The 26,764-nt window shown below is 34.9% G+C and overlaps 1 protein-coding gene across 1 annotated transcript; it reads right to left on the bottom strand.

The window, feature by feature from the left end:
• Positions 1-18,789: 18,789 nt before the first annotated feature.
• LOC149169917 (uncharacterized) lies at positions 18,790-19,496 on the bottom strand. Its single transcript, XM_089425383.1, has one exon. It carries the CDS (start codon positions 19,417-19,419, stop codon positions 18,790-18,792), a length of 630 nt encoding a protein of 209 aa, XP_089281509.1. The 5' UTR covers positions 19,420-19,496.
• Between the last annotated feature and the right edge of the window lie 7,268 nt (positions 19,497-26,764).

The raw sequence follows: 26,764 nt of genomic DNA, 5'->3' as shown, positions 1-26,764 counted from the left end.
CTCCCATAAACTATGCATTTTGACCCATTGTTAGCATTATGATAGGCCTATGCTCATCACAATGAGGTGTATTCAATTTTCAGGCATACCAACACAATTGGTCATCAAATAATCATCACCACAGGCCTGAATATCCAATGCTCATCCACATACAATATGCGTTACTCAGTGCATACAAAACTCACATAGATTACTATATGTGTGTGTGTTTCTTGCATTAGGAAAATTAGTGAAACACTAAAAAAAAAAGCACACATTCATTAGAATTTCACCATTCCAATCACAGTGAATCATGAAGCATTTCTAAAATTAATACAATGCCAATTTAATAGTTCAACATGATCTCAATAAATAGGAATGCATTTACAAACGCTTATAGGGAATCAACACTATAGTTTACAACTGAGATCAAGGCTGCAAGTCTCCACCCAACCATTGACAACTACAAGTAAGCCTTACTTTAAATTGTTGTTGGCATTATGACACAGGTTTGGTGCTATGACATAGGTGTTGTCCTTGATGGCAACTCACTGAGATGATAGATCACAGTTCAGGCTCACAGAATGAAGGAAAAATAGGTATAAGCAGGTTTACCTTGACAAAGCTGCATATATATGGGGGTTCGCCGACAAAAAGATGTGTATGTGTATACACGCACTTTCACGCAAGGAAAAGAACCTACATTTGGCAAAACTTGGTATTGGTCCATGGTATTTGGTCCCTGGTATTTTGACCCATGGTATTGATCCATAGTATCTTGACTGAAGTATTGACCCCAGGTATTTGGTCCAAGGTATTGATTCTAAGTGGTTTTGGACCATGGTGTTGAGTAAGGCCTAAGACTATAAAAGGAGGAGGAGATCATTAGGCAAAGGCACTCAACAAGTCTCGAATATCTGATGAAGTGTGAGATCCAGTATGTAGGTTATGGGTTTATGATGTTGTGCTTGATCTGAGCCAAGTAGGAATCTTAGCAGTTGATGGAGGACAAGATCTAATGATGGATCAGGATCTCATGGCTTGGAATGAATCATCTCTACATGGTTTGATCATGCTTACTCTAGATCTGTATACTGACGCATGTGATGTTCTGTAAATATTATGATCTGGGTATAACTGAAGTCTGGAGTAGCTACAAAATTATGAATGAATATTTACAGATGTATATGCTGGTTTACTTTGATAAAAGCGCATATACACGCAGGTTAGACACATCTAAGTAGCATATACCATATGAACTATGATGTTTGAAGTTACAAGTGGTTCTAGTTGTTGATGCAAAGTCTGAGTTCTGGTGACTGTTTACTGGTAACAGTATTCTGCATATTCAGATTGGTTGATTGTGATTAGCTTCAGTATTGATGGATGAGATCTAATAATGGATTAGGATCATAATGACTTATCTTTATGTGATCTGATGGACTAGATCTGGTTGCTAACACACGTATTATCCTTTTGTATGTAATGATCTGGGTATGTCTAAAATCAGGAAGTGAAGCGAAGTTATAAGTAAGTATGTGATGACATATGCACTCTGATGCATGGTTTTTGGTGATGCAGTTGGCTCTAAATATTGTTGTAGAGTTCTGGGTTCTGCATTATGTTCTGGTGACTTTGTTCTAATGACAGGGATTCAGTGATTTAGTTGTTGGGTGATTCAGGGAGTAATGATTGAGTATTCAATGAATGAATAATGCAATAGTTGTATTACAATGGTGATTGATTTTGAGCTTCAATGTTGTTGATGGGTCCAGTATGAAAATTAGATGAAACGTGGCCTTCATATTATGGTGTTGTGATGAAACAAGAAGGTCGTAGCCTTCTATAGATCAACGCCTATGTACTATTATAGCAGCTAGTGCAAGAGCTAAAGGGGGTTGTAGCTCCCTTCTAGGAGAAGCTAAATAATGAGAGAAGGTTGTAGCCTTCTACAAGTAGAAGCCTGCAGATTGGTATAAGACTGCATCAATATAGAAACATTGTAAAAACAATTTTCTTATTAAAAAGATAGAGACAAATTGCAACAGGTGGTTTTCACGCACAATGGGTTTCCACCTTATATCACGGTGTTCATGTGTGCTTCTTATGTGTGATGATCTGCTCTGTTTTACTGCACCTGTTTGTTGTTTATATGGTTAATAATGTTCTGATGCACTCATTAAAGATCAACTAACTAAATCACAAGTTTACTGGATATACACTAGTTTCATTAAACACGGTTGCGTATACATGCGAGTTGCCTTAACTGAAGTAGCGTATATGAATCTGATAATGGAAATGAAAAGCTTATTGATTTGCTAATACTGATTCACCCCCACCCCCCAGTATTATTTCCAACAACCCCAAGCCAAGTTCCAAAGCTTTAGGAGGGGTTCTTCCGAGTGTTTTCAACTAGCCAACAATACTTAAACAAGATTTCACAAGTCCATGATTCCTTCATCCACCAACTAAACCCATTATAACTCACACTATTCAAGCATATTCTTGTTCATGCTAGCATTTCACAATATAGAGAAATACACCTCACTTTCATTAGAAGAGAGTTGACTACAAGGAATGTTATTTAGTGCTTAAGTTGTCTATTAGTAAAGAAATCACTACAGCTAGTTTCTTAATGAGTCAAGAACTAGATCTTTAGCCCCAAAGAAACTTTTGGTGGTTTATCAACCTTCACAAGCACCTGAGTGATTCTGTTAGGTCCCTATACTACCAGTGTAGCCCCTTATTGTTATTAGTACAACCCCCTTATTATATTTTTGTGCCCATTTAGTCCCCATATTGTTATTATTATGCCCCATAAAAGCCCATTATTGTTATTATTGTGCCCTTACATATTATTGTTATGTCAGCTCTGATTATATTATGACCCCTTAGACTCCTATATATTGAAAGGAGGTCTTGTCATTTGTATCATCAAAGAATTATTCATTTGTGTAATGTAAAGGAGGTTTCCCCCTCAAAGAGGCTGAATTCGAAGGCGTTTATCTTTCTTTTCTATCTTTTTTTGAGATGGTTTCATAAAATTTGGTATTAGAGCTTCAGATTCTAGGGTTTCACTGCTCCAAACAAGACTTTGTGGCATTTTCGCTATAACTCGTTTTCCGAATCTCAGATCTTTTTGCACTATATTTTTGGAGATACAATCTAGGACATTTAGGTTTATAGAAAGAGGACAGATTGTAGCATTCTATCTATATTTTTTAGATCCAAAAGTCGAAACAGTGACACATGGCACTTCATACAAGTTATCTCTTTTGAAAAGGTATATAATCAGGTTATCTTGGGAGATTGTGCATAACTCTTTCTTGGAGAATCCAATTTCAATTAGACTAGTGGCATTGGAAAGAGGGCGTAAAGGGCTACCGCAGGTCACAATTTCAGAATTGGGAGATCTGAAATTACAGAGCTATAGTTGTTTCATGATCAAGCTCCTAAAATCAAGAAAAGGTGATATGAGGAAGTTTGATGGGAAGGATCTGTAAATTGGATACTACATATGGAACAATATTTTGATCTACGTAAGGTGCAACTGTTACAAAAGGTATGTATTTCATCTTTATGCTTAGAACCGAATCAATTTTTATGGTATGAAGGGATTTGTTCTTGTAAACCACTTGTCACATGGTAAATTTTCATGGAGGAAATGATAACACATTATGAGGATACAAAGAGAAACACCTTCTTTAGCGAATTGATAAATCTCAAACAAAAGGGTTAAACGGCAAAGCACATTGAGGGCTTTCAAAAATTAAATATAAGGGTAAATGATATTCTGGAGAAGCAAAGGATTGATGTCTTCATAGGGATTTTAAGGGATAACATTCAACATGAGGTTAGTCTTTGGGAACCTGATTCAATGGAGAAGGAATTCAGGTTGGCAAGAAAAATTGAAAGTGAAATTATCGAAACAAGGAATCCCACAACTCGTGACTATAATTATGGAAGTGTTTTTTTCTCCTATCCTTCCACAACTCACGACTATAATTATGGAAGTGTTTTTTCTCCTAGCCTTCCACAACCTACAAGGTTTACACCACAACAATTGGAAGAAAAAAGAGAAAAAGGGCTTTATTAAAATTGAGATAGAAAATACACTAAAGGTCATAAGTGTGTTGAGAATAAATTATTTTACATAGATTATGAAGGGGAGGAAGAAAATGACCAAGAAGCATCAAAAGAAGAGGATATACACCAGGAACAGACCCTAGAGAAAGAAGAAATGAATCCAACCATATCTTGTAGAGCATTGGCAAGAATTACCACTCCTCAACCTCACAAGATAGAAGGACATATCAAGAAGAAAAAGGTTCTAGAAGTGAAAGATGACATCGAGAAAGAAGAAATGGATCTGACCATATCTTGTAATGCATTGGCCGAAATTACCACTCCTGAAAATATTAATATAGAAGGACATATCAAGAAGAAAAATGTTCAAGAAGTGAAAGGTCATATCGAGCATCAAGAAATGAATCCGACCATATATTGTAATGCATTGGAAGAAATTACGACTCCTCAAACTCTCAAGATAGAAGGACATATCAAGAAGAAAAAGATTCAAGTAGTGAAATATCACATTGAGCATCAACAACATGTTCTCCATATTTCAAAGGATAATGCCACTTTGGTGCAGAATCGAATGAAACAATAAGCAGATCAACATCATAGTGAAAGAAGTTTTGATGTAGGCGATTGTTTATTTTTACGACCACATCTCAAGCAAGCTATTTATGAGAAGGAAATGCTGTCAATACTGCATGCATGTAAGAAATGGTGACCTTACCTAATAGGAAGACACTTCAAGGTAAAAATGGATCATGGTAGACTTAAATACTTTTTAGAACAAAGATTATCTTTAGAAGAACAAAAAAAATGGGTGACAAATATGTTGGCTTATGACTTTGAAATCAACTACAAAAAAGGGAAGAAAAATGTTGTTGCAGATGCACACTCAAGAAAGGATGAGGATGTGGAAGCATTGTTTTGTGCTATTTCTATTATCCAACCAGATTGGATAGATGAACCAAGTGATGAATGGAGGAAGGATGAAGAAGTGTGGCCACTCATTGAAAAGTTGCAGAAGATCCAAGTTCAAACAATATTGCTAGAAATTGATGAGGAAGGAAAAATCATATTGGAACCTCGAGCAGTCACAGAAACAAGAACCTGACAGCTACAAAATCGATCAATTTCAGAGTATATAATCAAGTGGAAGAACTTACCCACTAAAGATTCCACATGGGAGGACAAGAATTTTATACAGAAGCATCAAGAACTACTCAAGCATTGAGGACAACACTTTTTGAAGGATAGGAGCATGTTAGGTCCCTATACTACTAATGTAACCCCTTATTGTTATTAATACAACCCCCTTATTATATTTTTGTGCCCATGTAGTCCCCATATTGTTATTATTATGCCCCATAGAAGCCCATTATTGTTATTATTGTGCCCTTACATTATTATTGTTATGTCATCTTTGATTATATTATGACCCCTTAGACTCCTATATATAGAAAGGAGGCCTTCTCATTTGCATCATCCAAGAATTGTTCACTTGTGTTATGTAAAGGAGGCTTCCCCCTCTCACAGGTTGAATTCTAAGGCATTTATCATTCCTTTCTATCTTTTTGTGAGTTGGTTTCATAACAGATTCTAACCACTCCAATAGGTTCATCAAAATAGAAGCTTCTAGTGGGTTCTTCAACCTTACTAGAAAGCCACACTCTCTGAAATAAATCACTCAACAAGCCTCCCTTAGAGGGTACCCGGGCTAGTGCTCCCTTTTCCCAGGGTTCATTCAATGTTAAAAAGGATTACTTGCATTCCTTTTGACTCTCTCTGTGTCTTTAAATAGTAGATATGAATGTCATGTTCTCTTCCAATGCATTCCTCACTCTGAATGAGTGTGAGCACATGCATGAAATTGATTAATTAATTTCCTCATTCCTACCCAAAAATATACCAACTACCTTCGCTTAACATGATTTGCATTGCAATCCACGACTTGATAGTGCAACCCATAATGTTATTAAAATTTTTTGCTTTCTTTGCGTATTTTTATCAGCCATTCCCTTTTTAGTTAAAGTCATGCACATCCAAGGCATTCAATTCTTTCAGTCAACCGAGAATTATATTTAAACACAACCATTTCCTCAAGCAAGCTCCTGCCTCAAGCAATGGAAGTTGTGCCCCTTTCTCAACCATTTTAAGATAATCAAATTATTTACAAGAGAGAAAATTTTAACGATCGGATGTCACAAAAAGTTATGTTATTGGATTATGTTGTTGTAAAAAAAACCTATTTATAAATAAAGAATCTCTATGCTAATATAAATATATTTTCTACAATGAAAATTCTTAACTGTATATATGTTTAACTTATAAATCCAATCACTTTAAAATTAATGCACCATCGTAGATCCAATTACATCAAATCAGAAAGCGAGATCTACACATAAATCAATGCATCTAATCCAATCAATCAAATAAGATTAGAAAACAACATCTATAGTGAAATCAATGCATCTATTGCAAGTAAAAAAATAGGATTAGAAACCAACATCTACACTAAAATCAATTCATCTAGTGCAAGCAATCAAATAGGATTAGAAATCACCATCTACACTTAAATCAATGCATTTAGTGCAATAAATCAAATAGTATTAGAAATCATCTACATTGAAATCAATGCATCTAGTGCAAGCAAGCAAATATATTTAGAAATCAACGTCTACATTGAAATTAATACATCTAGTGCAAGCAACAAAATAGGATTAGAAATCACAATCTATAGTGAAATAAATGCATTTAGTGCAAGCAATGAAATACGATTAGAAATGGTCTATATTGAAATAAATACATCTAGTGCAAGTAATCAAATATCATTACAAATCAACATCTACACTACAATCAATGCATCTAGTGCAAGCAATCAAATAGGATTAGAAATCACGATCTATAGTGAAATAAATGAATTTAGTGCAAGCAATCAAATACGATTAGAGATCATCTGTATTGAAATAAATACATCTCGTGCAAGAAATCAAATATCATTAGAAATCAACATCTACACTATAATCAATGCATCTAGTTCAAGCAATAAAATAGGATTAGAAATCACCATCTACACTGAAATCAATGCATCCAGTGCAAGAAATCTTTTTCCGTATCTCCCCCCTACATCTATATCTATATATCCCTCAATCTCTCCTTATTTGTCTCTCTATCTCAACCACCCAAACTTACACACTCTCTAACTCCATATCTATCAATCTCTTTACCCCTCCCTCACTATCTCCATCTCCCTCTTCTTCCCTCTCTTCACCTTCCATCTATATCTCTATCTCCCTCTGTCTCTCTATATCACTTCAAAAACATACACTTGTTTTCTCCAATCTATCTATATATCACTTCCTCCTCCTCCTCTCTCTCTCTCTCTCTCTCTCTCTCTCTCTCTCTCTCTCTCTCTTCCCCTTCTCTCCCTCTCCCCGCTTCTATATCTCTTCCCTCATGTTATCCTCTCTCCCTCTCTCTCCATATTCCTTATCACTCCCTTTCTCTTTCTCCACCTTTCTATCTCTATGTCTTTCTTCTTACCTCCCTCCCTCTCCCTTTCCATCTCCATATATCTTTCTATAGTTGTCTCCACTCTCTCACATCCTCTATCTCTTCCTTCATATCTTACCCTTTCTCTCCCACCTCTCTCTCTCTCTCTCTTCACCCTCCAACTCTGTTACTATATTCCTCTCCCTCTCCTTCTCTCCCCTATTCTCTTTGTCTGTCCTTCTTTGTCTCTTTATCTCACCCATAAACATACACACACTCTCTCCCTCTCTCCCTTGTCACTCTGTATCTCTCTCCACGTCTCACTCTCTATGTAATTTTTCTTCCCTCCCTCTCTCCCCATCCAAATCCATCTCTATATCCATCCCTCTCTCCTCCTCTCTCTCAAGTCGTCTGTCTTGCCCTTCCTCTCTCTCCCTTTCTCTCACATCTCCCTCTCTCTTCCCCCATCTCTCTCTCTCTCTCTCTCCCCTCCAATACTCTCTCTGCCCCCATTACTCTCTTACTATCTCTCGTCCTTCCTCTCCATCCCTTTCTCTCATGCCTCCCTCTAACTTCCTTTCTCTCTCTCTTCCCCACTTTTCCATCCTATCTCTCTGTCTCTGTCTCTATCTATTTTCTCTCCAACGCTCTCTCTTCCCCCGTCACTTTCTCTCTCTCTCCAACCATATTACTATATCCCTCCCTTTCTCTTGCACTCCCCGTTGTCTCCATCTTTGTTTCTTTCTCTCTCTATCCCACCCTTAAACATACACACTCTCTCTCCACCTCTTCCCTATCACTCCCTCTCTCTCTCCACTTATCACTCTCTATGTCTTTCTTCTTCCCTCCCTATCTCCACCTATAACCATATATCTTTATCTCTCCCTCTCTCCTCCTCTCTCTCATCCTGTCTCTCTCTCCCTTTCTCTTCCAATTCCATCTTTATGTCTCCCTCTCCCTCTCTTACCCTTTTATACCTCTCTCACTACTCTCCCTCTCTCTCTCTCTCTCTCTTCATTCGTCGTCTCCCCTTTTCTTCAGTTTATCTCCATCTCTCTCGTATCAATCCACCTTTCTCTCCACCTCTATCACTCTATGTCTTTGTTGTTCCCTTCCATATATATCCAGAGTTAATATATATATCGTGAAATATTAATATATATTATAATCTAAGAAATTTCATATTGTATTAATCTAAAGTTATTAATTTTAATAATATTAATATTATAATTTATTAATATGAATGTTAGATTTAATAATAATAATAATATTAATATTTTAATATTAATATTAATATCAATCTTTTCATATCAATATTAGGGTTATTAATGTTTTTTTTTTCCATTGTATTAATATAGTTTGGTCCATGTTATTTGGCCCATAGGCTTGGTATATAATTATATGTTGATTTCTAATCCTATTTGATATATTTTTATTTATTCACTATACCTCTTTATACCTCTTTTATATTTATTTATTTACCATGTGTCTTTTATAAATATGGTATTTGACCCATAGGCTTCACCTAAATAAAACTTGTGTTTTGATTTTTTGTAAATATAAAGAGGTTTATGGTGTAAATATTAAAAGAGGTTTTATTTATTTACCATAGCTAAAGTGTATTTATATTTATATTTATTTATCATACCTCTCGAGTAAGCATAAAAATATGTTTTATTTATTTACCATACCTCTTAAAGAATTTGCAAACCTCTACATATTTGAAATTTATATTGGGTTTACAATAATAATAATAATTAGAAATTAAAAAAGTTAAATGTGAAATGTTTACTTTTACCTAAGTAGAACAACACAGCTAGTGCAAAAGAAATCAGTTAACCCTATATTCTTATTTATAGTTATTTAGATTTTTGTTTAACCCTACATTATTTTTTATATGGGTATTTAGATTTTTTATATGGTTATTTTCAGTTAAACAAACACACTTACACATCTGCCCCTCTCCGCGCAATAATAACTAAATAAAATAAAAAATAAATTATAACAAACCATAAATTAAATTATGATAATAATGATTTGTCCATTTAAGAGCAACTTCTATGCAAACCCTCGTGCCATTCCAGCCTAACAGTTTCCTTTATCCGCAAACATGAGATACATCCATTCTAGCCTTCCAGCGATATACGCCGATAGCATGTTATTGTAATAGAATTGAATTAGAGAAACACTCGAAATCGAAATCGACACTGCTGAACAAGTTGAAACAAACGACAGCGGATTCAAATGACAGGAGGACAAGCGGAGAATGGTTTTAATAATATTTAGGAATTTTAAACGTTTTCACACTAAAAACCGTATCTTTTCATATCATCTATTAAATCGTAAATAAGATGAAGAATATTCTCAACCTCTATTAAATTTTAGCCCTATATCACTTGTCGTACAATGAAAATTCTTCAAAACCAATTGACTAGCATTTGCACCACATGTTGCAAAAGAAACGCCGTAAGGCATAAAAGTAAATGGTCATTGAAAATAAGAATCAATAAATAATTGCATGGTCATTGAAAATAAGAATCAATAAAGAAAATTGCATGCAAAAGTGGACGATAGAGCATAGATTGGACACTTGCATCTATATTCCATGAGTTAAATGTGATATTCATTTGCAATTATGCTTTCTATACATGGCTGCAACATTCACAGAAGACCAAATTATTCATGCCAACCATGTGATTCCATTGCGGGTGGGAGAAGGGCTACTGGCACGAAAAGATCGCCATTAACTTAGCTACAACCCATTCACAGTGGGAGGGGTTTATCTCAACATTTTGGCAGATCATTGTTTGATTGAACCCGTTGTGAGAAGCATTAACGGGTGCAGTCTTCTTCAAGATACACAACTTCCTGCACGATTTGGGAATCCGTGTTGCCGAGGTCAAAGAAACTTTATTTTGCCATGTGGGTCAGGATTTGAGCACGTTGAATGAAAATGAATGTTCTGGATGCAGTCAGATTTTGTTCAGTAATAACGAACTGTGTTCAGCCCCTGAGTCAACGAAAGTTCCGACACTATGTTCGTTGTTAATAGATGGTAACAAATGTTTAACAAAAAATCCAAAAAGAGTTATTGGGAGAATGGTCTCTCTTAAGGTTCTGGATTTGAGTGGGACGTTAGTGCAGTCATTACCGGAGAGTGTGGGGTGTTTGAAATAGCTAAGATGCCTCTTTTTATCAAGTATGCCCATCAAATTTCTACCTGCATCTCTTACAAATCTTGGAAACCTGGAGATCCTTGATCTAAGCCGCTCTAGAATCACGGAATTACCGTCTGGCCTTCATAATTTGAAATATTTAAGGCATCTAGCCATGGATAAATGTGGTCATTTGCAGTATCTACCTTGCAGCATCTCAAGGCTCACCTCTTTACAGGGTTTGACAATATATGGATGCACCAATATATGGGAAAAAGGTGAGCCCAAGAAATGGAAAAAAGTGTTGACAATATATGGATGCACCAATCTATGGGAAAAAGGTGAGCCCAAGAAATGGAAAAAAGTGGCCAGCATTAGCATGTCTGGCCAACTTAAAGCAACTCACCAAGCTCCATTTAACAAACAATGGGGGCGTTATTAGGGAAGGCACATTAGGGAATATGATTGAAATGAACACCCTCGTGTTAGAGCTCACAAAGGTGAGATCTCTGCCGAGTGACATGAATAATATGTCAAAGCTAAGAAAACTGTATATGAGAAAACTGTACATGGAGTGTCCTGACTTGGTTAGAATGGAAAATAGTTTTTGTGCTTTTCAGACTATGACTAGTCTTATATTATACAAGTGTAATATGTTGGAAGAACTTTCACATCTGCATAAGCTCAACAATCTACGACGATTGGAAATAATTGAATGCTTTAGATTAAAGAGGTTTCCTCGGGAATTCGGTGACAAGAAGGCATTTTCTTTATTGAAGATATTTTCAATTATTGGGTTACATGAATTAGAAGAGTTGCCAATCGTAAAGGAAGGATCAATGCCAGTACTTGAAACGTTTATCATAGTAGAATGCTCAGCATTGAAGGTATTTCCAAAGAGTTATTTCAATTTGGAAACACTTCAAATAATAAAAATCTATGGTTGCAGTTCCCTGATAATGGAATATTTAAGAGAACTTAGGGAATCTAATAAAATGATAGAGGTGGAGACTATGTCTATACAAGACACCAGAGACTCAAGAAATAGGTACTCTCAATTGATGACGGAAATGAAAAGTTGGCTCTACGGAGAAATTTGGAGCAATAATGATGTGTTCCTTTTCTTAAGAAGTCTTTATACACTTCTGTATATGGTGACTTCCAGGAAGGGTAGTCCATTAAAGTTGACTAATATAGACCAATCAATACTCAAAATACATAATAGTCATAAGAAAAACATATATTCCTCTATTATGTATATTTATTTACTATGTGGTTTTGAGTGTCGTTGTTGGAAAATATAATCATTAAATTAAAAGATATATTCATCTATTATGTATATTTATTTACTATGTGGTTTTTTGAAAGACTCTCATGTCATTTTGTTACAATTGCGCTGTACACTTTAAAATGAACCTATCAATCCAGTACATAGTTGGTGTATATATTATCTGTTAGTATGTGACAAATATATATGTCTTAGAATTACAATCCAATTTGTACTAGTTTACTTTTAAGATGTAAGTTGTGATGGCTAAAAATGTTTAAGCTGATATGTAGCGAATAGTAGTTTGAGAACTTTGAATCCAACAAAATTCGTTGCATTCAACAAAATTTACAAGCAGAATTTCATGTCATTTTGTTACAATTTCCCTGCACACTTTAGAATCAACTCCTTTGCTAGGAGCAATGGAAAATACAACATGTAAATAGCACCATGTGAATCCTAATCTTGGGATTGCCAGGTCTAGAAGCAAAATTCTACTTTGTGAGCAGAAGAGGAGTGCTTCCAAATTGGATGTCTAGTCACTCAATTTCAAAAACCTTTTTTGGGGCAAGTGGCATAGAGATAATCCTTCAGGGAAACGTTTTTTTTAGGTATACATCCAAGATTTTATTTGGATAACTTTTCATTGCAGGGTTGATGCATCTTCATTTGAAGATGGGGATGGATTGACAACAATGTGCCTTTCAGGATGTGAAAGGTCTGTATGACCTGAATGCTGCACAAACTCTGCAGGTGACAAGAATGTGCCATGGCACACACAAACTCTACTAACCTCATCTCTGCTATAATTGTAAAAGAATCCACTGATTGTTTTCCCATTTGGGCCTAGTCCAGTAGCTGAAACACACGGCATTTTGGGCAATGAGGATTGAGTTGGAGGCATTTTATCTTCAGAAATATTTGGATTACCTGTTTTTTGTGTTGTAGCATTTGAAGTAGATACTTGTTGGGAGGACTTGGTGAAAGACGAGGATTCTGTGAGTTGTCTTTCATGTGTGGTTGTTGTCATTGAAGTTGGTAGTGCAGATTGAGTTGTAACAGAAGGTGCCTTTTCAAGAGCAACATCAGTAGATTTAGGAGGCTCTAGTTGACTAGAAGCACTCAATTCTGACGAAGCCACATTTTGTTCCTGGCCATAGATAATCTCATACCTGGATATAATTCACATTGCAATAGAGGCTTGTATTGACATAGAGACTTAGAAAGAAATTGAATTAAACCTTTCAAAGGAGTTAGTCAAGTCACAAAAGGAGAACAGAGGCCTTCCTTCTTCAATTTCGATCACGGATATTTCCATAGAGATGCACATTTCATGACAACTTCAGCTTTCATCTAGAGTTATTACTCCTTAGAATGTTCGAGTGAGTATTAAAGAGATATAATGCATGAATCGCTATCGGACTCGACTTAAGATAAAAAGATATAATGCCACATGGAGCTAGGACCTTACCACAGAGAAATTCAGATCATAGAACTAGGATCATTGTCCTTCTTTCACATCTTCTTTATTCACATAGATCCTCATCTTCGCATCATTCCTTATAGATTATGGCCTTAACCTTCGTGTTATTCCACAACGCACACATAGAATTTTGATACCTTGCAACTCAGGAATATGATCCTTAGAGTTTTGCACCAATCTACAGGAGTTTTGTGCCTCAGGAATCCCATAAATTAGATGCTATAGAAGGCTTGCAGTAAAGGGGACACTGAGTTCGCACATATCTTATATAAAAGAGTCGCAGAACTTGCTCACACACTTTGTCAAGATGGATCACAGAGTCTGGATCCATATTCGATCATCGATACATGGTATTAACATTTGTAATATAGCCTTGGATTCAATGTAGACTATAGAGAGAGCTATGTAGAGACAACAATTCTCAGAACATCGCATATCTTAGAGCTAGATAGGCCACCGAATAGGTCACGGATTCAAGTGCCTTTAGGGAATCAAAGACAATTCACTTAAATCCAATACCGCCCTTATCTTTCGTTAACTTCAAATTGTTCTTAGATCTTCAACCCTGCTCTAAACCATGTTCACTGTTTTTAGATCTTCAACTCTGCTCTAAAACCATGTTGATTCTCCAGGGTACATTAATTTTTTCTACTTCCAATGATCAGTTAGCAATGCTTCCAACGATCATTAGCACTCATTCCATATTAGTTCCATATAGAATTCAGTTAACATTATTTCCATATAGCATTCTGAAATAAATCTTTATTTCTACATTGTGTATGTTAGTGGATTTCTTGCATTGAGTTTTATGTTTTGAATAAGCAATTACAAGTAGTTGCATGATTAAAATTAAGATCTATGTGGGTGAGTCCAATAAGCCATAAACTAATGAATTACACATCTCGCAATTTAAGATACATGTTAGATGTTTCCATTGTTTCTATCGAAAAATCCCCTTGTGAAAACTTAGAAAGACAACAATATTCTCAGCCACTTAGTTCAAGTGGCCAACATGGCAAAGGTGTATTTTTATTACTCGATCAAATCAAGCCCAACGAGAGAAGGGAGGAAGTTCCAACACAGGTCTTAATATTTCAAAGATATGATAATAATAAAGGTATTATCATGATAATTGGTGATGGAGTTAATGTGAGTTTTGAGAAAACAGAGAAATCCAAATCCTTCTTGTTGTGACTGGGTAAACTTAGAAGTTCACCGATAACTACCTGTGAGGTGAACTATCATATTCCTCTAACATACAACAATATATATATATATATATATATATATATATATATATATATATATATAATCATTATAATTTGGGAATGGGAAATAATTCAAGTTCCCAAAAGAATTATGCCTTAGTCTTAACCACTTCCAAGATTCTATTAACCATTTTCAAGATTCTATCAACACCATATCACCGGATTACTAAGAATGGTCAAACGTTAAATTCATTTCTTAAACATTTAAATATTTCTTAAAATCCATACCCACAAGTTACAAGATCTGTTACTGCATCTATTCAACGATGTACAAGAGCAATCTCACAAATAACCAAAAACAAAGAAAACAAAAAAGGAAAAATACATGTTGTTGCATCTATTCAACCATGTATAAGAGCAATCTTACAGATAGATCTTCAACCTTGCTCTGAACCATGTTCACTGTTCTTAGATCTTCAACTCTGCTCTGAAACCATGTTAATTTTCTAGGGTACATTAAATTTTTCTACTTCCAATGATCAGTTAGCATTGCTTCCAACGATCATTAGCACTAGTTCCATATTAGTTCCATATAGAATTCAGTGAACATTAGTTCCATATAGCATTCTAAAATAAATCTTTATCTCTACATTGTGTATGTTAGTGGATTTCTTGCATTGAGTTTTATGTTTTGAATAAGCAATTACAAGTAGTTGCACGATTAAAATTAAGATCTATGTGGGTGAGTTCAATAAGCCGTAAACTAATGAATTACACATCTCGCAATTTAAGATACATGTTAGATGTTTCCATTGTTTCTATCAAAAAAATCCCTATGTGAAAACTTAGAAAGACAAAAATATTCTTAGCCACTTAGTTCAAGTGGCCAAAATGGCAAATTCCAACCAGTGTTGTGTATTTTTATTACTCGATCAAATCAAGCCCAACGAGCCAAGGGAGGAAGTTCCAACACAGGTCTTAATATTTCAAATATATGATAATAATAAAGATATTATCATGATAATTGGTGACGGAGTTAATGTGAGTTTTGAGAAAACAGAGAAACCCAAATCCTTCTTGATTGGGTAAACCTAGAAGTTCACTAATAGCTACCTGTAAGGTGAACTATCAGATTCCTCTGGCATACAACAATATATATATATATATATATATATATATATATATATATATATATATATATATATATATATATATATATATATATATATATATATATATATATATAATCATTATAATTTGGGAATGGGAAATAACTTAAGTTCTTGAAAGAATTATGCCCTAGTCTTAACCACTTTCAAGATTCTATCATGGCTTCCCCTTAACCATTTTCCAGATTCTATCAACACCGTATCACTGGATTACTAAGAATGGTCAAACGTTAAATTCATTTCTTAAACCTTTAAATATTTCTGAAAATCCATACCCACAGGTTACAAGATCTGTTGCTGCATCTATTCAACGATGTACAAGAGCAATTTCACAAATAACCAAAAACAAAGAAAAATACATGCTGCGGCATCTATTCAACCGTGTACAGGAGCAATCTTACAGATAACCAGAAACAAAGAAAAAGAGAGCACAGAGATAAACAGATTTGGTTGACGAAAGGAGAGCATTCCACTCCTTGCATACACTGCAAATTCTACAAACACATTCCACTGGAAGCCACACCAGTATTTTGTAGTTTAAACCGTCAGGCAACTTGGTCAATTCAGGGAACTCCGCAGAAAATCAAACAATTAGGCATTTTGGATTGGGCATTTTGCAGAACTAGCCATGCCATACTGTTGGGGGCCGCTTCTCCCCATTTACTTATGAATTTGGTTGACGAAAAGAGAGCATTCCACTCCGTGCATACCCTGGGAAATCTACAAATATATTCCACTGGAAGCCACACCAGTATTTTGTAGTTTAAATCGTCAGGCAACTCGGTCAATTCAGGGACCTCCTCGTGCTCGCTCATTATAATTATAATTAACACTGAGAGAAAAGAATAAGATGAAGCTCAATGGATTGTAAAAGAATTTCATGTCATTTTGTTACAATTTCCCTCTACACTTTAGAATCAACTCCTTTGCCAGGAGCAATGGAAAATCCAACACGTAAATATCGCCATGTGAATCCTAATCTTGGGATTGCCAGGTCTAGAAGCAAAATTAGGCTCTGTGAGCAGAAGAGGAGTGCTTCCAAAGAGGAGTGCAATAGAGGCTTGTATTGCCATAGAGACTTGGAAAGAAATCGAATTAAACCTTTCAAAGGAGTTTAGTCAAGTCACAAAAGGAGAACAGAGGCCTTCCTTCTTCAATTTGGATCACGGATATTTCCATAGAGATTCACATTTCATGACAGCTTCGGCTTTCATCTAGAGTTATTACTCCTTAGAATGTTCGAGTGAGTATTAAAGAGATATAATGCATGAATCGCTATCGGACTCGACTTAAGATAAAAAGATATAATGCCACATGGAGCTAGGACCTTACCACAGAGAAATTCAGATCACAGAACTAAGATCATGGTCCTTCTTTCACAGCTTCTTTATTCACATAGATCCTCAGCTTCGCATCATTCCTTATAGATTATGGCCTTAACCTTCGTGTTATTCCACAGCGCACACATAGAATTTTGATACCTTGCAACTCAGGAATATGATCCTTAGAATTTTGCACCAATCTACAGGAGTTGTGTGCCTCAGGAATCGCATAAATTAGATGCTATAGAAGGCTTGCAGTAAAGGAGACACTGAGTTCGCACGGATCTTATATAAAAGAGTCACGGAACTTGCTCACACACTTTGTCAAGATAGATCACAGAGTCTGGATCCATATTGGATCATCGATACAGGGTATTAACATTTGTACAAATATTGATTTAACAGCACAAGGCTACGCATGCAGGGAAGAAAGACATGAAGAGTCTCTATGAAGAGTCTCATCGCCAGCAGGCCAAGCCTGGCCTTTCATGGCCCATTACCATGGAAAAAACCATTTTTCTATGAAAGAAACAGATTAAACGAATGGCAGAAAACACTCCAATCATCTAACACACATAATCAATGGCTCATGATCGCACACATCACATTTTAGGGATGTCCTTCTCAGAGGGAACGCCTTACGGCGTAATTAAAACTATTTACAAATTTACAATAATACAAATCTAGATTTTTTTCTAAAACATAATTGAAACTATTTACCATAAATCCCAATCTAGATGAGGTGTCAACAACTTCATTGATATTAATTTGCCTACTCCACAAACAAACTTACAACTTTACCCTACATATTCATGTTGCAACTTATGAATATTAAGATGGGTGATGCTAATGGAATAATATCTGTGGCAACTTATATAATATTAGGATGGGTGATGTTAATGGAGTTTATCTGCGGATGTAATGTTTAAAGCGATAAAAATGTAATGAAAATGGTGGGATGTAATGAAAATGGTATGAAAAGGTTTAAAGTGCTAAGACTGGAATTAAGATGGTATCATAGAGTTTTGCAATGATACTACATGCAAAGAATGTACACTCTAGCGATGGGCATTTTTGTCAAACTTTTTGGAATGTGCTAAGTCAATTAGCAGAAAATGTTAGCCAGCGATAGGCATTTCTGTCAAACTTTTGGAATGTACCAAGTCAATTAACAGAAAATGCTAGCCAGCGATGGGCATTTTTGTCAAACTTTTGGGATGTATCAAATCAATTAACAGAAAATGCTTGAAAAGTATATAAAGAAATAAACAAATTTTATAATAATTAAAAAAATGAATCATGATTTAAATTTTCAATTCATTCCAAAGAAAGAAAGGGAAAACAATATGTATCTTTATCAGAAAGATCTTTACTGAGACGAACAGCGAATAAACCATTAGGTTAAGCACATAAACTTTACAAGCATTGGTCAAGCATACAAACATTTGGATGAAAAACATTTGGATAATCTAAAGATGAAAGATAGAGCAAGCATTGGTCAAGCATACAAATATTTGGATAATCTAAAGATGAAAGATAGAGAAGAAGCAAAATACATACTGATATATTAACAATTATTGTAGGCAGCATATACATTTTTGTTTTATATTGTAAAGGAGCACTAGATCTTGATTGCTAAGCTAGAAAGAATCATGAAAATCCCAAATACTAGTTGGACACCTTTTATGTTTGTCTGGTAGCAAACATTGAGTTGCTGTGTCATTATCACTATCATCAAATGGATCAATTTCACTGCCACTACAAGCTGTGGGGCTGCTATCCTGCTTACCTTTGCTGCAATTCACAGAGGACTCACTTTGAAGCCTATAACCATATGCATGAAATCTATCAGAAGTATTAGTCTGGGGAGGGTTACCATTAGCTTGGACTGGAATTTGGTCCTTATCTTGATCACTCATCAAGTTAACAACATCAGGCTTTCTAAAATCATGGCTAGTAGATGTAAACAACTTTCTTCCTTGAAATGCTTGCCATTCAGTGTTGGAATTATATGGATTATTAATATTTTTAGTTTCAGAACTTCCCACATGATCAGATGTTGGGCCAATATTGTTTGTATATACTTTGCCAGAACTTAAATCTTCATCTTGACCAGTAATGTTGGTTGAAATTCCAAGGTTATAATATCCCTTTGAATATATTTTGATGTCATTCTCATAGTTCTTGGTTTTCATTCGTGTAGTCTCATTAACTTCCTCTTCATATGATGCCCCCTCATCCTTTGATATATCATACTTCTTGGTTTTCATTTGTGTAGTCTCGTTAAGTCCCTCTTCATGTGATGCTCCCTCTGGTATATCATTGAAAGTTGATTCGAAACTTTCAAAAGCAGGATTTGGAGAAAAACATCTTATTCCTAGTGGAAAGAGAATTTTTAAATTTTTTCTGAGCAGTTAGGCAGTGAAAGGCTGTTATCATTGGATTGTGTAAGCATTACAGCAAGGCACTTTCTTCAATTGCCCGGAAAATGTAATATTATTATTATTAAAGACTATTATCATTGGATTGTGTAAGCCTTATAGTAAGGGACTTTCTTCAATTGCCCGGACAATGTAATATTATTATTATTATTATTATCCAATTTTAATTAAAGACTGTTATTATTGGATTGTGTAAGCCTTAAAGCAAGGTACTTTCTTCAATTGCCCGGAAAATGTATTATTATTATTATCCAATTTTAATTAAAGACGGTTATTATTGAATTGTGTAAGCCTTACAGCAAAGGACTTTCTTCAATTGCCCGGAAAATGTAATATTATTATTATTATCCAATTTTAAAGTCACGACCAAGCCGAACACCAAATTAGTATATGAGACCCCCTTGTTTGTGGGACAAGGAACCCATTTCAGAAGAGCGATTTGACTGCTAAGTCTATGAAGGCATAGATTAGAACTCCTCTGATTTTGAACCTGTAACTGAGCAGATGAAATATATGCTCTTAACCATTAAGCCCACTCAAGTTAATATTGCCCACTAAAATTAATATTAAAATAGATTGTATTTAAGCGAACTCCTCTGATTTTGAACTTGTAACCGATTAGATGAAACATATGCTCTTAACCATTAAGCCCACTCAAGTTAATATTACCCACTCAAATTAATATTAAAATAAATATTGCCCACTCAAATTAATATTAAAATAGATTGTATTTAAGCCACCACGCCAAAGTTGTTTTTAATATATGCCCCAATAAGTATAAATCATTCCACTCCACAGTGCACACCCCCACTCCAATAACTACAGCTGCAATTCCTGCCATGTGTCTTTTTATGCCCCCAAATATTTACAAACCTCCCTACTCCACATCCCCACCCCAATACCTACAGCCCCCAACACCTACTATATGTCATTTTTTACCCCCGATACCTATAAACATCCCTAATCCACATCCCCACCCCAATAACTACAAACCCAAATACCTGCTTATGTCTTTTTATACCCGAAATATCCATAAACCTTCCTACTCCACATCCCCACCCCAATATTCAAACTTTACTCTACATCCCCAACTCAATACAAATACAATATAATGACCCTTATGAATGAAGAGGTAAAAAATTAATTAACAAGGTGAAAACCCCCTTTTGTTCTGGGTTTATCTGGGGGAATGATTTAAAAACATTTGGAAATCACCAAAACAATTTGGTTGATAGTATGAGATTATATAAATTCACTGAGATAAAGAATGAGCATATGTTGAGGTGACTGTGCATAATATGCAAGAGATTTTCTTTCTAACATAGCAGCTGGAAAAGGCTTCTGTCACATATCCTGCTTTTTAAATTTCTAATAAGTATAGATTATTCCAGTCTAAATTAACTTATCGACCTGTGTGATGTAGCCATTAGTCTAATCATAAAAATGCTTCAAATGAATCTAGCCTTGTCAAGGACTAGCTAAATTTGAATAACGTTTCAAATGAATCTAGCCTTGTGAAGGACTAACTAAATTTGAATAGCACTTGAGGTCCGTATCATTGTATGTTCACGCTCTGAATTATATCAGGTTAGTATGAAATATAATCAAACTGCTAATGAAGATGAAATGTCGAAGACAATAGTGTGTATCCTCAGTCATAAATTTCAGGCATTGTTCTGGTAATCTAGTCATATTACCCAAAATCAAAACGAAAATCAAAACGAAGTGTGTACTCCGAACACCCTTGAAGTTTTGGTGTTTGGAATCGCTTTCCAAGTAGAAGTAACAAACCAAGTATAAGTAACAAACCAGAACAATATATACAAGTAACAGTGTTTGGAATCGCTTTGCAAGTAGAAGTAAAGTAACAGTGTTTCGCTTTGCAAGTAGAAGTAAGAAGTAAAGTAACAGTGTTTGGAATTGCTTTGCAAGTAGAAGTAACAAACCAGAACAATAAATACAAGTAACAAACCAGAACAATAAATACAAGTAGAAATGACAGGGGTTTGGAGTTATGTACAAGTAGAAAAGCCAGGGGTTTGGAGTAGAGACAGAGGTTTGGAGTTTTCGTATTTGAAGTTGAATTACTCACACAATTTTATACAGAAACAGAGTGGATAAGGAGTGCTTTGAAGCCAAAGTAGAATTGAACATTGGATAAAGCATTTAGCCTATTGCAACTTGCAAGCATAAGTCGATACTCGGTAATAAGAGCATTACTTGTAAAAGATGATTTTAGGTCATAATTGTGTTCTTGTGGTGCAATGCAAATGGTGAAAGTTGAAAGTTAGCTGCACAACAAAAATAGGGGAGTGCATAAGAGAAAAACTGAAAGCCCCAAAAAAATCATATAAAATTCCATCCATTACCAAAAGCAACTATTTTCATCCATTACCGAAAGCAATTAAGAATAAAAAAGCTCGGTGGTGTTGGCACATCACTTGACATGGCTAAAATGGTAGTCAAGCCAGACAATTAGATTGAAGCACCCCAGTTCGAAATTGAGTTCACTCTATTTTGCTTATGTTTTACACTACCAACTACCAAGCTATATTCAGATCGGATCATTCTCATTCATTGCTATACTATACTGTGGTGTAAATCCTATGAGCTATGTCCTTAACGTTTCTATTTTTTGTGGGTTATCTCTCTGCAATAATATCATGCCTTGATTTTCACAGATAGTATCCTCCAAATGATGATTTGATTTGATAAAATCTATATTCAGAAATTGATAACATTAGCCAGAATTATATAATTCATGGAAATATTCTAATGTATATATGGTAATTTGTAAAGTATCTCTGCGTTGAATTGGATCTATAAATATAACCTGAATAGGATTACCAGCTAATTTTAGAAAAACAATGATAATATATAGAAATACCCTAGCTCATCCACATGCTCAAAATGAGTGAGTTGGTGAAGAACATCCTTTTCACTTCGAAAGTCTGCTGCAAAACTCTCTGGACCATGTGTTAACAGGTACTCCAAAAGTACTAATGTTTTGAAAGCCTCTCTCCAACTCTTTGTATCCGAGACAGCCAACCTGGCAGTACAAACATTTCTTCGTTCAGTTATTTCCAAACCTCCAGGAGGGTTTGTTTTCATGTCACCAAAATCTCAACATTTCCTAGGACAAGGAGGAAAATTTCAAGCCAGTTTCAGTCCAAATATACCCAAACATAAATTTTTTCAGAGAAATCAAACCGTCAATACTGAAGTCTTTCATCTTTTACAATTAGAATCTTTCCAAGATATATCAAACTTGTAGTCTTTATCATACACAGTTTGTTTTAGAAAAACCTGATATTTATATTACTGAAAGGGGATCCAATTCTCTGCCTTCATAGATTACATGTTAAGCCATCAACATATTGATGTGGTAAATGGGGGATCATAATGAAACTTAAGGCACGTGGTCTGAAGATGTGAAACTTCAGGAATTTAAGGGACTAACAAACTGTTCATGTAGATTTCAATCCCAACATTAAAATCACAATGTTTTCATCACGTAACCAAAAAAACTTCAATTGGACTTTTTACTTTGAATTCTGTAATGAATCTAAATGTAATAAAACAACAAAATTTTTCCTTTATACCCTGTTTTCAATGTAGATTTCAATCCCAACATTAAAATCACAATGTTTTCATCCCGTCACCAAAAAAATTCCAATTGGGCTTTTTACTTTGAATTCTGTAATGAATCTAAATGTCATAACACAGCAAAAGTTTTCCTTTATACCCTGTTTTCAATGAAGATTTCAATCCCAACATTAAAATCACAATGTTTTCATCACTTAACCAAAAAAATTCCAATTGAGCTTTTTATTTTGAATTCTGTAATGAATCTAAATGTAATAAAACAACAAAAATTTCCCTTTATACCCGGTTTTAAATGTTCTTTGATCCCGCTCTATCTACAGTAATGCCAACAATCAATTTTCATAAATATTAAAAAAAACAATTCCGTTTTGTTCTGGTGAACGAGAGTGATATTGCTATCTCTTATGTAAAATGTTGACAATTCTTGAGTAATCGTCCACTTCAAAGGAATATGATCCTTAGAATATGATCCTTAGAATTTTGCACCAATCTACAGGAGTTGTGTGCCTCAGGAATCACATAAATTAGATGCTATAGAAGGCTTGCAGTAAAGGAGACACTGAGTTCGCACGGATCTTATATAAAAGAGTCACAGAACTTGCTCGCACACTTTGTCGAGATGGATCACAGAGTCTGGATCCACATTGGATCATCAATACAGGGCATTAACATTTGTACAAATATTGATATAACATCACAAGGTTACACATGCAGGGTAGAAAGACATGAAGAGTCTTTGCGAAGAGTCTCATCGCCAGCAGAAGAGTCTCATCGCCAGCAGGCAGTCTCTGCGAAGAGTCTCATCGCCAGCAGGCCAGGCCTGGCCTTTCATGGCCCATTACCATGGAAAAAACCATTTTTCTATGAAAAAACAGATTAAACGAACGACAGAAAACACTCCAATCATCTAACACACATAATCAATGGCTCAGGATCGCACACGTCACATTTTAGGGATGTCTTTCTCAGAGGGAACGCCTTACGGCGTAAATATAATCTCGTACCATGTAAATTCTTCAGAACAAATTCCGATACAAACAACCCCTATCAACGTGATTCATGTTTTCTTAACGTTTTCCTTGATAACTATAAACATATATCATATCACATTGTTTATTAAACAAATTGCGATCTTATTGAAAAACTTACAAATTAGAAGAGCATAAAGCCACTTGATGTTTTCCCTAATAAATAAAGGCATAAATCAAATCACATTGATCACATGGTTTGCAAAACAAAGTACGTTTCTTATTAATGTAATTATAAGGTGAGAAAGAGGATTACAAGGCTCCAGAGTCGATATTGTGATGAAAATCTATTTTCAAATACGGTAATTTATATGTTCAGTAATGCAAAATACAGTAACAGTTATACGAGTTAGGGTTTAGAAAGTAGTAAATAAAAAAATAAAAAAATAAAATGTAAAATTATATGTGAGTATTAGATGTGCAAGTGAAACATGTTAAACATATTTTAATTTAAAATATTTAAACTATTAGAATGATAGTTTTATTTAATGCCGGCTATTATTGTAATAAAAGTATTATTTTTATTATTTTTAATAACAAATAATGAATTTCATTTATATAAAAGATTATGGGAAATATAAATAAATTGAATACATGAATGGATGATTGTATCAACATAAAATCATCTAAAATATTGATTTATATAAATTAAGTCACATAGTCATGCTTTTATACCATAGGAAATTTTAGGGATTGAAACTCTACTGAACATTTTTAGTAGTAGTCATGTATCAAACGTCAAGATTTATCTCAAAGGTAGTTATACTTTTTTTCCTATTCAATGTAACTAAAACAAAAAGAAAATCATGTCTATAAATGGCATATTCCCTTTCATTTTTATTTATGGCAATGAACTCTTATTACTTATTGTTACTTTACTATGTTAATATTCTTACATGTGTTTCTATATGTATATATGTTTAACTCATCTATTAACTAATTTATAATTAATAATTATTATTATTATTTAAAATATCTCTACGGGGTACATGAAAATTCACATGGATAGGGATTCTTAGATAGCAATAATTACTACTCAGAAGTTGATCCTAAGAGTCCCTGTGAGAAACTTATCAAAAGTTGCAAACTCCTCAGTCTGACATATAGAATATGTCCCTTGTTAAGATCTTTCAGTTAGTCTTTCTCTCACATACTCGTCGTTCTCTGAACAACGCAGTGGATTTACTAGCCAACTAGGGTTTTACTCATGAGGGGGTAGTCTGAAAAGTGAATGACCTTTATCATCCCACATAGATGACCTCAAGAATCTCATGATTATTGTAGATTTAGATTTATTGAAAGGGGAAGGGGTAAAAAAGACCCCATTCCCCGATGTGGGTGAGAGTGGAAGTACAAAGTCTCTTCAGCCAATGTTCGCACCACCTTAATGATGATCACATTGAATTACATTAAATTACACCAGATACGTGTTTCCTAATACACGAGTTGAGGTTCAAGGAACTTCTTGGTGGGAATTTAGCTTGTTGCAGATGTTTTTTGTATGCAATGATTTTCTTAGGTTTTTTTGGTGTTAACCAACTCCTCTCCCCTCCACATTAAGGAACCTAGTATCCCAAACATTGCATCTAAACGCAGCTGGCCAAAGAAGGTGTGTGGTTCGGAGTCATTTGAGCAAGGAATGGAAGAACATTGTTGTTGGAATTGTGTGTCGATTCAGAGAAGGACCATTGGATCTACGATACACCTCCATCGCCAACATATTGTAATGAGGTCCTGCAGCCATTGCACAGAGAAATATGGGGAAGTAAAGCTTCTAGAAATAAAATTCATCTCTATCTTGGGTAATTATAATTATTTGATGATGGTTATTATTTATGTGGTTCCCTGATTACAAAAAATGTCAAACGTTGATTATAGACATAGAGCCTTCCAGGTTCTTGAACTGTTGTGTTTCTATATTAATTGATATTAGGTTGGTGGTGAGTTGGGCCATTCACTTGTGGGGGGCCTCTTATTTTCCATGTCTTTCATCTTGGGGTTGTTTTTTATTTTGGTTGTGGGTTTTTTTAGGTGATAGTATGTCCTTCTGTTGAACATACTACTTGCATTGAAAATTTTCCCTTTAATATTCTTAGCAATAAGTTTAACCATGTCGTTATGTTTGATAGTTGGGTACTAGTCTTGGGTTTACAAGGGAGAAAAGTACATCACTCATCCCATATGACTATTGTGGGCATTTTCAATTGTTTTAGTTATTTCATGAGGATTCGACTTAAAATTTTCGATGTTAGAATTTTTGAGTTTCGATATAGTCTGTTCTACTCTAGCAATGTTGTCTAGCATTAGAGTATACCTCAATATTAGTCTCAGAGTTTGGGTATTGGTAAGAAAAATATGGGACGTTCTCTCCGTCCATACACCCAACTCAAAGACAATAGTCAAGGAACTTATGGTGCATTACTACCTGGTTATCTTGTTCAGTTAACAATTCATTGTAGTATGGGTCATGTATGGATTAGGGATGTGGGAAGGTGAAGGAAGAAAGAGTTGGAAGTGTATTTAAAATTCTTAGATGCGAT

The sequence above is a fragment of the Pinus tabuliformis genome, chromosome 4_2 (assembly GCF_031772625.1).
Source record: "Pinus tabuliformis cultivar Carrire ecotype Pingquan chromosome 4_2, CPIR1, whole genome shotgun sequence".
Taxonomy (NCBI): Eukaryota; Viridiplantae; Streptophyta; class Pinopsida; order Pinales; family Pinaceae; genus Pinus; species Pinus tabuliformis.
The sequence above is the reverse complement of the archived record's forward strand: the minus strand, read 5'-3'. Positions and strand labels throughout refer to the sequence as shown.

Bases quoted from the DNA above. Each gene is read 5' to 3' on its own strand.
- LOC149169917 (XM_089425383.1), bottom strand. From the start codon at position 19,419: ATGAAAACCAAGAAGTATGATATATCAAAGGATGAGGGGGCATCATAT.